Here is a 12,974-nt window from a genome sequence, read left to right as displayed (position 1 = left end):
ACTTGGGGATCGACACTTGTGGTCTGCCATGACGGCGGCGGTGCGCCGGAGATGTTACTGCTAACGTTAGAGTGCCCCTGCACTCCACTGAAAATTAGCTTGCCCGAAAACGAAACTACGGTAAATCTTATTAGTGCCTCTTTCATCATAATTATGCGTTTACACGAAAGTTTGACTCGTGTACATTCACAAATAAAGCTTTGGTTGCTTTTTGGCGAGAGTTTCACTTTAAGCGAAGATGGGACGTTCTTGAGCCAGAGGTACGACTCACACTGTGTATCATAATTTTTATGCTCCTCATAATTGTCTGTCTGAAAATCAACATCACGACAGTCATTATGGGGAAGCGGTTGATTTTTTAAAGATAGTTGCTGTTGTATTAATGTGAATTGGGAGTTCATTTGTACCGTGACAAGAAACCACATTTTTGCAGAACCAAGAGCAAATTTCAAGGGACTGACGGTTCATGTTTTACCACTTTTGCTTCCAACCGTATCCTCTCATATACTGTCAATGAAACACATCATATCATCATATCATCACATCAAACACATATTACCTGATTATTGAGCACCTAATTCTGTGGAAAAATGGTTATTGTCATCCAAAACTACATCACTGTGAATGTTTGTGCATCTTTAGTAGGACAGAACTTACTCATTAGAGAGGAACTCGTACCAGGTGACATTTCCTGACACTTTGGTCTCTGATCTGATGTTCCTCTGCTTCGCTCTGTGGAGGAACAATGACATGATGTCAGTGTGGAATAACTGGTCTAAACATTAACCAAAGCTAACCATGAGAAACCTTAATCAAAGCACACGTGAAGGGTGTTGAGAAAAATAAAGACAATCAGAGTTATGTGGTTTAACCAGCAGTGCACTGTTAGGAAACAGGTTGCTTTGTTAGGTGGGTTCACCGTCAATCGATGATTTTGTAATGTTAATCGATGTTGTGTTGTCGCAGAGCCCTTTTTCCAGAGATAATGTCATCGTGTTTGAGTGCAAAGACGGGCACATGTCGGCACACATGCACGTGCATACATGTACACACATGTACACAAATCCACACCGTGCAGTGCTCCCTGATCACAATCTGTCTCTGCAGCTGCTCCGAAGTGGCGCGAGCAGGCAGACCTCCCTCTCCTGTTTACTTACCCATGATACAGCTTTAGCTCCTGCAGAACTTTCTGTACCATCAGCCTAAGACAAACAAGACACTGAGGCTGAGTGGGGGGCTGCGAGAGGAGAGGAGAGGAGAGGAGAGGAGAGGAGAGGAGAGGAGAGGAGAGGAGAGGAGAGGAGAGGAGAGGAGAGGAGAGGAGGAGACTGCTGGGAGCTGGGTGTCAAAGTGTGATTTACAGATAAATCCTCCCTCGTCTGCTGCATCCACACAATTGCCAGAGTCCACATATACCTTACACACACACACACACACACACACTGAGGGGCCATCTAAGGAGCTGGGAGAGAGGACTGTGGGAGGAGGAGGTTGCAGACATATGACATGGAGCAGAAATGTCAGGAGGGAATGGGGAAAGCCCCCCTGTTAACGTGGGAGTCAGACAGCAGGACCAGACTATAATGATTTACAACTCCAGAACAGTATGTGAACTATTAAGTGTTGCAGGTATAATTTACACGACACAAGTGATCGCCAATGGTCGCCTCCTGTGATTCAAAACCAGAGGAGCATCCTTTTTATTTCTTTCCTTCGGGCGTCATTAAGAAATCAGCCTGAGGCAGCTACTGGAAGGGAAACAGATATTCCACCCAACACCGCAAGCTAACTCAAGTCGCAGATGTACTTGATGACTGTGCGGACTCACATATGGCTCTGTCCTTCAGTAGAGTGAAGGTTTTCTTCAGGGTCGAACTCCTCCGCTGCAGAGGAGAAAGACAAAAACTGATCAGATGCAGTGGGAAACACGAACTTAAGTGTAGTCCACATGCACAAACACTCTGTCCCACCTCCTGCCGCCCGTGCAGCCTGTTTGGATGTCTGTACAACACGAGAAATGTGTGCAGCACGTGAACATTCGTCCGTGGCGAGGATCTCCGAGCGGGAGTAGAGATGCCTGCCGGTCGCTCCACTGGCCTGAAAGCATGGAAGAACACACACACATTTACATCACTTGCATATCTCAACTCCCCCAACATACAGCTGTGATGCTCATGGGGATAACTCTCATATACTGTGGCCTTTACTGTTGCCATTCTGTTTCTTCTGTTTTATTTTTTGTGTGACGGCTTCAAAATCATGTTAACAATACACTGACTTGTAATGGGGAGGAATTGTGCCTCTGTCATTTCCACTACACACCCCGCTAGACTATGTTGGATTTGCTGGACAAACCTTTGTCATCAAGCCCTGCTGAAGCCTGATAATGAACCACTTATTTGAATCAGAGAAATATCTAAAACAAGCAGGGCAAGTGAACCCCAGGACCAGGATTGAAAGAGCCTGCCTTAAAGGATCAACACAATTCTATATTATCTGTGTGGCCAACGCCTGATATACAGTATTATATTCCTCTGTGCTATAGAGCTCAGTTTGTGCCCCCAAATCATTAAAACACATAAACGAGTCACTGTGCAGCAGTGGTGAACCTGTCCCTACATCACCACAAACACACACGCTGTAGCTCACTTCCCTCATACACCAACACGGAGCTGTAAATAGTTTCCAGAGCACCAAATGTGTGTTAATCCACAGCTGTAAATAGTTCCCAAAAACGTTCTATTTCCTCCTGTTTGAGTGATGTTTTCTGAAAAACTACAGTGCTCAGCTTTTGTAAGAAATCACGGGGGCTTTTTTTAAGAGTGAAAGTCGTGACCTGTTTTTAAGGATTTGTGTCCTCAGTGGAAACCAGTGGGCATGGAGTTCCACAGACAGGGTGAGAACGGCGCAAAGTATTAAAGCACTGGCCAGGCACAGGCAAGTACATTACTTCTCCCATACTGGGCCCGTCACAATCCTTTCTAATATGGGGCAGGTTTGATATTGACGACTGTGAACAAATTCATATTTGTTGAGTATAATATTCAATATAATGCTTTATTACCATGCTGGTGACCCTGGCTCTTGGACGTGGCATCCTCAGCCTAAGACCATCTATCTCGTCTCCAGGGTCTGCTTTGCAGCTGTTAGATGGTTGCTCGGTGGACTCAAAGAGACTTTTCTGTCCCTCCTCATCATCCTCCCTCTCTCCATCACTGTCCATGGCCATGGTATCCAGACTTAGTCTGGCAGGACAGCACGGCAACAAACACACACACACACACACACACACACACACACACACACACACACACACACACACACACACACACACACACACACACACACACACGGAGCAGAGGGTTAACCAGGCAGTGATATAGCTTATGTGTCTATCAACCAAACAAAACCTTTGACCACGACACTCTATGACCTGTTTATTTTTGCATTTGGTTTTCCATCAGATATTTCGGTGCACTGTTCTCAGCCCAAAGCACCCCCGTCTGCATTATTTAGAAGCTGTGAATTACCAACCAAACCACTGAGTTCAGCTCAGTAAGAAAGCACCTTCTCATTTATGACAGTGACGCTGGAGAAAAAACTTTCCAAAAAATTGTAGTTGTGAACTGGTATAATTATAATCATCCTTTTGAGACTCCTCCCTCCCAATCTTTCCATCCATCCATCTTACCTCCTCCCCAGGTTAATGGGGGACACAGGGACACCCCAGCTGTGCCTGCGAGACGTTGACATGGATCTGACCAGAATAGGAAAGCTGTCAAAGTCTGGCTCTCCGTCTAAATCCATACTGCACGGGTCCTTTACTTCCTCTGCGCCTGGTACTCCTTTTGCCGTTTCCATTGTTCCCAATAGTCCATTCAGATTAATTGTCAGGCTGAGCCCTACTGCAGGGCCTGAGGAGCCACCGCTGTCAATGACACAGCCGGGCAATAGTTTATGATTCAGCTGCGTGACCACAAAGTTGTGATGAGGCTCCTCTGCAGGGTGTATATAGCTGGCAGGAGGTGATGCATCGACCTGAGGTGAGCGAGGGTTCAAAGAGTTCTGTGCAGGCTGGTTGATGGCAGGACTGTCTGTGTTTAGGGACACCTGGACGCCAACAGTTGGGGTTTTGCTCTCTGGGACTGAGGTTACTGAAAACGCAGTAGACTGTGAAGCTGGTATCCCTCCCTCCAGGTCTTTGAAGTACTCTGAGTCTCTGAGAGAAGGGCTGAGGCCCAGCAGGTCCTCCACACTGTTGCTGACCTCGGCACAGGGGCAGTCGTAGTCACTGACTACTGAACATGTATCCTGCAACTCAGCAAGAGAGGAGGGCAGGCAGAAAACAGCCAAGAAGAGATTAGAGAGGTCAGACAGTAGATTGACATGCAGGAGATACACCAGATATTCTGAACATCAGTTGCAATTCAAACTTTTAGTAACTCAGAGCTAAAAGAGTCTACAGCCAGTGCTAGTAGCTCTGTACAGGTATATTCATATATGTTAATAGAATATATAATGTTTACCATGTTTGCCAAGAGTTGTTAAGTTATTTTAGAAATGTTTGTAGAAGATCTCTTAAAGGAGATGTATTGTTCTCATTTCCAGTTTCATAACTGTATTGTGGGCTATGACTAGAATAGGTTTACACACTTTAATGCTCAAAAACACAGAGCCAGCTCTGCTAACAACAACAAAGCAGCTGTGTTAAATAAATTCTTCACCAGACACTCAAACTGCTAGGCATAAATTATGCAAATGCCTGACATGGTGACATAGTGTGATGTCACGGAATTAAAGGCGGGGCTATCGACAAGGCGTTTCAGGAGCAGTGTTTTCTGCGGGAGAAGGGAGCCTCTGTTGGCGCTGACTGAAAACAAAGCACTAAAACTGAAATTTGAGCTTGTTGTGGCAGTAGATGGAAGGCCAAAGGTTAGAAGTTTTTACAAAATATCATCTTTGGATATGAATGTCGAAAGTAACACATTTCACAGTAATTCATTCAGTATATTTGGACTGATTGTTTAATGATTTTTTTTTCTTTTAAAAAAAGCTAAGATGTTAATCTCACAGTACCGTGGTGCTAACTTTTGTCAGGGGATCAACAAGGTCATGGTCATTGGTAACCAGATTAGAGAGCTTTACCTGGTCTTCATTGGTGCTTCCAAAAAAGACATCCTCAGCGATAGAGGCAGGCGATAGTGAGGACGAAGATCCTGTTCCGCTGGGAGCCTGAGGCTGGACGCTGAGCTGGGCAGTGGCAGGCCCACAGGGCTGACTGCATGGCTTGCACTCTGATGCTGAAAGATAATAGATGTGATGTTTGCAGGTTATAAACATTTCACACAATAGCTTCACCAGTCCCATAATGAGAAAAAGAACACAAAGAAAGACAGATGTAGCTGATTTCAACTGCTGTACAACACCTGTGTAATCAATTGGAGCAGTTTTGTGCTCAATGAAAGAAAAGCTCAGCCCCTGCTCCAGCCTCTCACTGAAAGCTCCTTTACATTTCCATTGCATAAACAGATTCCTTAATTCACATTATGCCACAAACCACTGCAAACTGCACGGCGAGCCAGCATTAGTCTCCATGTCAGTGGTGAGAGCTGGAGATTATTCCCTCACTGAGCGCTGAGTGGCCTGAGAGGCTGCCTGTCAGGTAAATGATATACTGTAGCTATATGAAAGAAATATACAGAACAGGGAGAAGTATGGAGTTTGGTAACACATTTGAGGTCAAAAGTGTGTAATTATAACATTTCTCACATTTTACATCAATATGAAATAAACGTCACTGTCTGTGGTGTCTGAAAAGTCTGTTAAGGCGTCTGACTGTGTCAAGTTCACTGTGAAGGTTTCAAACACGCCATGCCCATCTGAGGAGGGGAGAGCCACAGCTACAACAGGTTACATAAGCCTCATTTCATAAGGGACGCCTCCTGTGAACCCAAGCCTTAGACTAAGCCAGCCTGGCTCCACACAGGCTGACTCAATTCTCCTTGTCTAGATTTGCTCTATTCTTGCTCCCTTGTGAAGGTGAATTTATTGATTTAACATATCAAATCAGTTGCAACTAATGCCATGTTGGGGATGTAAACTCTCTGGGCAGAAATATAAACATGTTAGGAGTATATGTGAAGACAGACAGAGGCCAGTGTGTCTAAAGGAAATACAGTATGGAGGCGATTTACGGCAGCTCGGGGGAAACTGACTTGGGGGATAACAAAGACATGCCAGTTTCAGGCTGGGTATTAGAGAGGCATTAGGGTTTGTTTTAATTTTTATTTTTTTATCAATTATATTTTTTTCAATTAAGTGTGCTTTGCGACGAATGATCGAGGCCTTTATTTTTAAAAGACTGAAAATTACTGAAAAGTGCAGGCTAAAACGTTACGTTGAATACTCCTTTCCTCAAAACACATGGTCATTTGATATGTTGTAGATATGTAATGTATTATTTATAGCAGCTTTAAAGACAGAAAATCAGAAGAAGCGGATTATGGACTTAACCTGTAAACTTGTGCTGCTGCCACTACTTTGAATAAAACCTTTATATGAAAAGCTCAGATGGTCATTGTGATGGAATTTTTTGGAATTAATCTTAACAGTCATCGCTGACATCTCAAAGTTAGTAAACTTTCATTTATTCATTTAAACTTTTGTTGCCAAGACTTTCACCTTCCTCAGTGGAGTCCAAAGCTTATATCTGTGACATTATAAGACAAATGATCTTTAAAAGTTCCTTGTACCAAATCCATTCACCATCTTTTTTCTTGCACATAATTCTTAAACCATCTGTAATTATTTTAACTGGAGTGGCTGTGTGTGATGATTGTTCTGTGTGGCTCTTATATGTAGGAGACCTCAGGTAGTGTTGTGCAGTGAGATGAAATGCAGACAGGCCACACTCTGAGTCCTGCGCCGTGTCCTGCTATAAACCAGCAGCATCCAGTCCCCCTCTTCAGCACAGCAGCCAGAGATGCTCTCACATAAACACACAGAGACGCACGCTGTAGCTCTATTTTCTATATTACTAAATCACTGCCTGAGGCTGCGGGGATGGCAGCGTCCCCGCTGGAGGGAGAATTTGTTTGTGTCCAAATCCCCCTCGTATTAGACGCCCGGTGCAGACACCGCAGCGGCAGCCCGGTGCTGTCTTGTAGCGCTGCTGTGGCCTTTTATGGTTGGCCTCTCATATCTGCTAATACATCATACAAGGATGAAACATCACTGCAAGTGTGTGTGTGTGTGTGTGTGTGTGTGTGTGTGTGTGTGTGTGTGTGTGTGTGTGTGTGTGTGTGTGTGCGTGCTCAGGTGTGCGTGTCTCCATAATGGTTTTGGCAGTGTCATTGACAGCTATTTTCCCCACAGTTTGGCTCCACATAACAAAGGGTGGTCTGCTACTTATACTATTGTTTGACTAATACATCACTGAATTACATTAACACCTTGCCCAAAACTTTTTAAGTTATTACACCAAATATTTACTTGGTATCATACTTTACGTGCGTTATATCACGTTAATATTGTGCCATTTCTTTTGTGTTTTGATGAGTTTTGCTTTCAGTTCCTCGAGTGTAATCAGACCACTACCTGTTAGGGTTAGGGTCACGATTTCTGTCTAATGACTAATGCTGCAGTGGATATGAGAGGATAGAGTAGTTTCTTTGGGCTTTTGTAGGAGAATATCGCAAAAGGAAGTTACAATGATGTCTTGTTACGAGCCGAACATTAAGTTATGTCCCAGTAAACACTGGTGACACCATGTCAGTGTCCTTTCTATTTGATTTGCATCATTTCCACACTTAAAGTCTGCTGAAGGAGTCATCAAAATCTACACTTTCCCACCATTCTCAATTCAAGATGGCTGCCTAAAAGCCCACTGACCCCATGGACTACCAGTTGACCTTGGCAGGTAGAATAATTTGTAACTACCCAGCATTAGGGCACTAAATAAAATCTCCACATCGTAATTCCACTACTGTGCTGTCTGTGCGCTCTGTCTCTGGCACGCAGAGTGTCTCTCCATCTGAAGAGAGGGGTGCCTCTATTGTAGCTCCTCCTGAGGTCTCCAACATTTTTTCCCTGTTAAATGACTTTTTCCTTCTAAATCGAGAGTCTATGGACAGGGTGCGTCATACGTACACATCATGAACTGAGACTGAATGATTTGTCACAAAAAATTTGGGAGCCGACCCTCGTCCTACAATCAGCAAATACAAGATGTGATCTGCGCACATACACTGAGAATGTGTGCAGCATTTAAACTCGTTGAAATGACAAATATTCTCATATAAATTTGTTCTGGAGGTTTTTATTCTGGGAGAGGGAAAAGGTGCCACTTTGAGGAGTTTAATTTAGGTAATTCCTGCAAAAACTACATCAGATACACTTTAGAGAAAACTGTACTGCAGAATAAAGCGAAACTAACTTCTTTACTTCCTTCCTGTTAGACTTTTTAGAGGTTAATTAGCATTGCAATAAGTTTTTTATTGTCTAGTAAATCACATATTATTCTAGTTGTGAGTTTTGTCTGACTTGATACAAGGTTGGACTCGTTATGGCTTATTAGATTAAGTGTAACAGTGATTGTTAACTTAGACAGTTAACAATCACTGTTACACTGTATAAACCATATTAATTCTATTATTCCATTATTTCCATATCATCTTTGCTGTTTTTTACAAAAAGTTTGGTAGGAGTGAGTCTTTTCTAAATTCTCGTAGGGGTCCAGCCAGGTTCTCTTATTTTCTAAGTATTCCGTGAAAAGGAAGACATTTGAACAAAAGTGACAAACAGGAAATGAGGGCACCACGTGTTCACCACAAACTGTACGTGTGTCTGTAAAGCTGCAACATGACGATCACAAGAGGAACTCGGCCCTCATATGACACTGTCAGTTGATAATTTACAATGACGAGTTATTACAGCGCACACAGATTGAGAGGAGGTGCTTTTCCACAATAGCACAATGAACAACAAGTATCCTTCCGATCACACACACACTGACAATGAGGTCATATATTAGGCGACTACAGAAACCACAGATGACAAGATAAAAACCCTACTCATAACTCATCTTAGGTAAAAACATTATTGACTCGTCTGCCTCGGGGATGGTGTTTGGATTAAACTCACAGTGATCGCTCGGTACCAGGACGATTCCCGGACAGGTGTACAAGTGTGTGTCTGTCATCTAAGTGTGCGTGTGTGTGTGTGCGTGAGGCAGATGTTGTGCGCAGATGAAAACAGAGCAGAGAGAGTCTTTCAGATCTGAGGTCGAAGCGCACATCAAAACAACTGTCATCTCCCGGATCCTCTTTGATCAGAAATTCGCCCGACTACTGTTTCAAAGCACCGAGCGGCACAGACACAACGGCTGAAGCAAAATGGAAGCGGGAGCGAGGCTTTCTTTATGTCTAAAAAGACGTCATATTCCTCTGAAGATAACAGCATGGGGAGCAGGGAGCGTGAAATAATTCAAGTTCTTGGAGCGAGCTGCGAGGGGAGGATGAGTTGTTGCATGTGTAAAAAAGTGTATCAACTCAGTTTGTCAGGCTTTTTCGTCATGGATTGAATTGGAAAACTGTAAAATCACACCAAACATCTTTTTTTTTTTTAAAAAAAGCCTAAATTTAGGCCCTACTAGTCACAGTGGTAAACACAGAGTCTTTATAAATGTCCATGCACATTGACTTTTGTTCTTTCACGCATCATATACTGAGAACCATGGTTAGAAATGACTCACTATCATCTGATACACTGCAACAGTTGCACACCACAAACCCCAAATCAGGTCAGAATTGTAAACAACATCCAGCGCTTCCCTCTCAGGTCAAGTCCTGCCTTGACCTCCACGAGGACTCCCTCCTCTCCTTTTCCACTTTTGCCCCACTCTGCCCTCCCTCCGTACTGTCCGACAAATTTGCCAGATTCTAGACGTAAAGCCAGGTTCCCGCCGTACCTCTCTTGAAGGACCATCTCTTCATCCAGAGTTTGGAGAAGGAGGGCCACGAGTGGTTGAGAGGAGAGTCCGCCATAACCAGCAGCGCAGTGGGAAAAGGAAGGCCAGCTGGAAACTGGAGCTCGCTCACACTGGAGCTCCTCTGGCACCCGGCGAGAGGAGGAAGAAGAGTGGAGGTGGGGGAGCAGGGAGAGGGCAGGAGGGAGGAGAGTCGAGCAAGAGACAGACAGAAAGAGGGAGAGAGCCGCGGGTCGAGGGATTACCTCCTCAAAGGCTCCAGTGGGGAGAGAAAAAGAGCAGGGGAAAGGCGAAAGAAGGTGACAGTGGGAAGTGTTTTGCTTTTCCGAATTTCTAATCAAAAGTTAAGGCTGAATAAAATCTTTACTGTACATACTTTTGCAACCTCATTTGCAGAAAAGGAAAATAACTAAGCACATATACACAAGTGCTGCACTTAAAGGTGCAATATGTAGGAAGACGTCTATGCATTGTGTCCACTGAAGTTATGTACAGCTAACTGCGCTAACTAGCTGTGGGCAGCTGCAGTTAGCAGCAGTTAGCAGTTACTCTGGTGATATGCTAATTCTAACCAGAACAATTTAAAGATAATAAATGTTTTAATGCTACTTTCTTCCCCTTCTCCAACACACTGCATATGGAAACAATATACATTTTACAGCTATACGTTTATCTGACAGCTGCAGTTACCAGTTTCTTTTCAAATTAAGTTTCCGCAATACAAAACGTGCGCCCAGGTTGTAAAATACAGTGCAGAGCTCCTTACAAAGAGACCAAAGAGACATTTCCCCTCTACATTTAGACTGTTTGATTTGAATCAAAGTTTAAAGATCCAACGTTTCTCGAAAACAGTAAAAAAGTTGAAAAGGAAAAATACAAATGTTGGTAGCAGAGATGTGTTTTTCTAATCATCTCACAACTCCCCCGATTTAATTCATGACCCTTTGGAGGCTCCTGCGTATCTTTACACATCTGCGCTGGTATTCTTTTACTGAAGTTAAAGTTTTGAGTACCTCTGCTAAAAGGTAGCAAAGGCCGGTAATGTGTATTTGAACTGTCTGATATCTCAATCAACACTGGAGAGCAGTGTTAAACTCCTCTGAAGAGCATTTCTAGCTTTTACAGATTAGTTGACATGGTTCATCATTGCATTGTTTTAAATAAAATGGGGAAGAAACAGACAAAAGAGAAGGAAGAATACGCAATCAGAGTATACGCCGATGATACATGCCGTTCTTTTCTTTCTTATTCTGACTCACAGGGGCACGAAACACCACATCCTCTGCGAAGAAGAAACAAGAGCGAAGTCTTCTGAAAAGCTAACAGAGCAGAGAAGAGACTGTGTCTCCAACTGAGAGACACAGAGCCTGACAATTTGTTGCAACCACTGTGCTTCTTAATTTGCACTTGCGATGTAAGTACGGATGACTGTCAAGTTCAGCTCAGTGCACATCAAGTGGAAAAGTCTCCTTACTTTCCCACAGACAGAGCAGGCCAGAGAGAGCAGGCGCAGAGCAGGCGAGCAGAAATGTGCTAAAGGAGAATTCCGCTGCAGAACAAGTGCCAGCGAGCAAATGCGAGCGACCGATGGGGCCCAAGTGAGAGGATCCCTGTCACAAAACCTGAAAACTTCAAGAGAGGCGACGTGAACTCAACTTACACTGGCAGCACGTGAATCCTGTCTGCTCACCCCAAAACGAGCCAGAGAGAGAGAGCAGAGAAGACGGTTTAAAAGTCCTCCAGGTCCGACTGCGATCTGTGTGAGCGGCGGGCACGTCCTCAGACTGACAGCAGAGAGCCAGCCGCAGGATCTCAACCCTGCTTCCTCTTTTTGACTTATTCTGTGCAGCTGAATGGCCCACACATGCAGTTTCACACAGCGCTGCTGCTGTTAAACATGTTGCGGTGGTGAGCGCACTTTCAGCACTACAGCACAAGTGCAGCCACACGGCCGTGAAGTCAAGTCGAGGCTGATTTGATCCTCCTCAGGGCGACGCATCGGTGTGCACTTGCAGGGGCGCCCGTCACTGAGTCCCACAGTTATCTCATGACTTTCATTAGTCTGATCTCAGGGCTCGTGTTCTGCATCTTCATGTTTTGCAGCTTTTTACGCCCTGATGCACATCCTATCAGAAAAAAAAAAAAAAAAAGTGGGTTAGGAGGAACTAGCTGCGTGTATAGTGGTTTCAGTCAGAGCATCACCTCATCGGAGTCGCGCTGTACCAGTGCACTTTTACTTTGAGATGTGAGCGGGTGAATGAGCGCCGAGGCTCGTGTGAATTAGCTGCAAGGCCGGGTGTTTTCCCACGACATACAACTGACGAGAGGGTAGGGGCGACTAGTGAAAGGAAGGTTTTACAAGTGACCATGCAATAAATGTAATAGCATGTGATCGGTATTTGCAGATAATGGCTTTAAAAAATGCAAAAAAGGCCTCTGCAACAGCCAGCGTTTTGCCCAGTGAATGTGTACAATAAGAAACACATCTGAGCTCACAATATGTCAGCACAATGATATCCTCGTTTCACTTTGGGAGGGACAGTGTCCTCTGCCATTAGGTGGATAAAGCAAAAACATGCATGTGTGGGTAAAATATATCAGCATATGTGCAAAAATCCAGCACAATCCAGGACAAGTTTATCTTGTAGTTCACTTGGCAAAGAGCGTGAAGAAGAAAAACTAACCCTCCTCACAGCTACTTTCAAGATGCACCCTGAGCAAGGCACTGAGGTCTTTTCAGCAGCCAGCCACAAGAGGTTTATGGCTGAACTCCTGAGTAAGATAGGGGAGATTGGAAAGAGCATAGATGAATCTGAAAATGTATCATATCAATCAAAAAGCTGAAAGCGTGTGACAAGCAGCGGTGGAGGAAGCGTTCAGAGTGATTACTTAAAGCAGTGCAGCAGACTCTAGTGTTGCCCAGTGGTATTATTGTTGGCGGCACTGTTTGCAAAGACATCTGGATTGTTCATCTCATGAAGGAGTCGCA

The 12,974-nt window shown here is 44.2% G+C and overlaps 1 protein-coding gene across 2 annotated transcripts in view; it reads right to left on the bottom strand.

The window, feature by feature from the left end:
• Window positions 1-11,882, bottom strand: part of arhgef18b (rho/rac guanine nucleotide exchange factor (GEF) 18b) — a 47,907-nt gene extending 36,025 nt beyond the window's left edge. Inside the window, exons 1-8 of one of the 2 annotated variants that reach the window (XM_037114494.1) lie at window positions 11,646-11,882; window positions 5,146-5,300; window positions 3,692-4,311; window positions 3,065-3,245; window positions 1,971-2,097; window positions 1,829-1,883; window positions 1,158-1,202; window positions 658-732 (exon numbers count right to left, since the gene is read on the bottom strand). In XM_037114494.1, the coding sequence (XP_036970389.1) occupies window positions 658-732; window positions 1,158-1,202; window positions 1,829-1,883; window positions 1,971-2,097; window positions 3,065-3,245; window positions 3,692-3,861 (653 nt within the window). In that variant the 5' untranslated portion in view covers window positions 3,862-4,311; window positions 5,146-5,300; window positions 11,646-11,882. The remainder of the gene's footprint in view (window positions 1-657; window positions 733-1,157; window positions 1,203-1,828; window positions 1,884-1,970; window positions 2,098-3,064; window positions 3,246-3,691; window positions 4,312-5,145; window positions 5,301-11,645) is intronic. The other variant, XM_037114495.1, reaches the window with a different exon arrangement.
• Between the last annotated feature and the right edge of the window lie 1,092 nt (window positions 11,883-12,974).

The sequence above is a fragment of the Acanthopagrus latus genome, chromosome 11, assembly GCF_904848185.1.
Source record: "Acanthopagrus latus isolate v.2019 chromosome 11, fAcaLat1.1, whole genome shotgun sequence".
NCBI classification, from domain to species: domain Eukaryota; kingdom Metazoa; phylum Chordata; class Actinopteri; order Spariformes; family Sparidae; genus Acanthopagrus; species Acanthopagrus latus.
The sequence above is the reverse complement of the archived record's forward strand: the minus strand, read 5'-3'. Positions and strand labels throughout refer to the sequence as shown.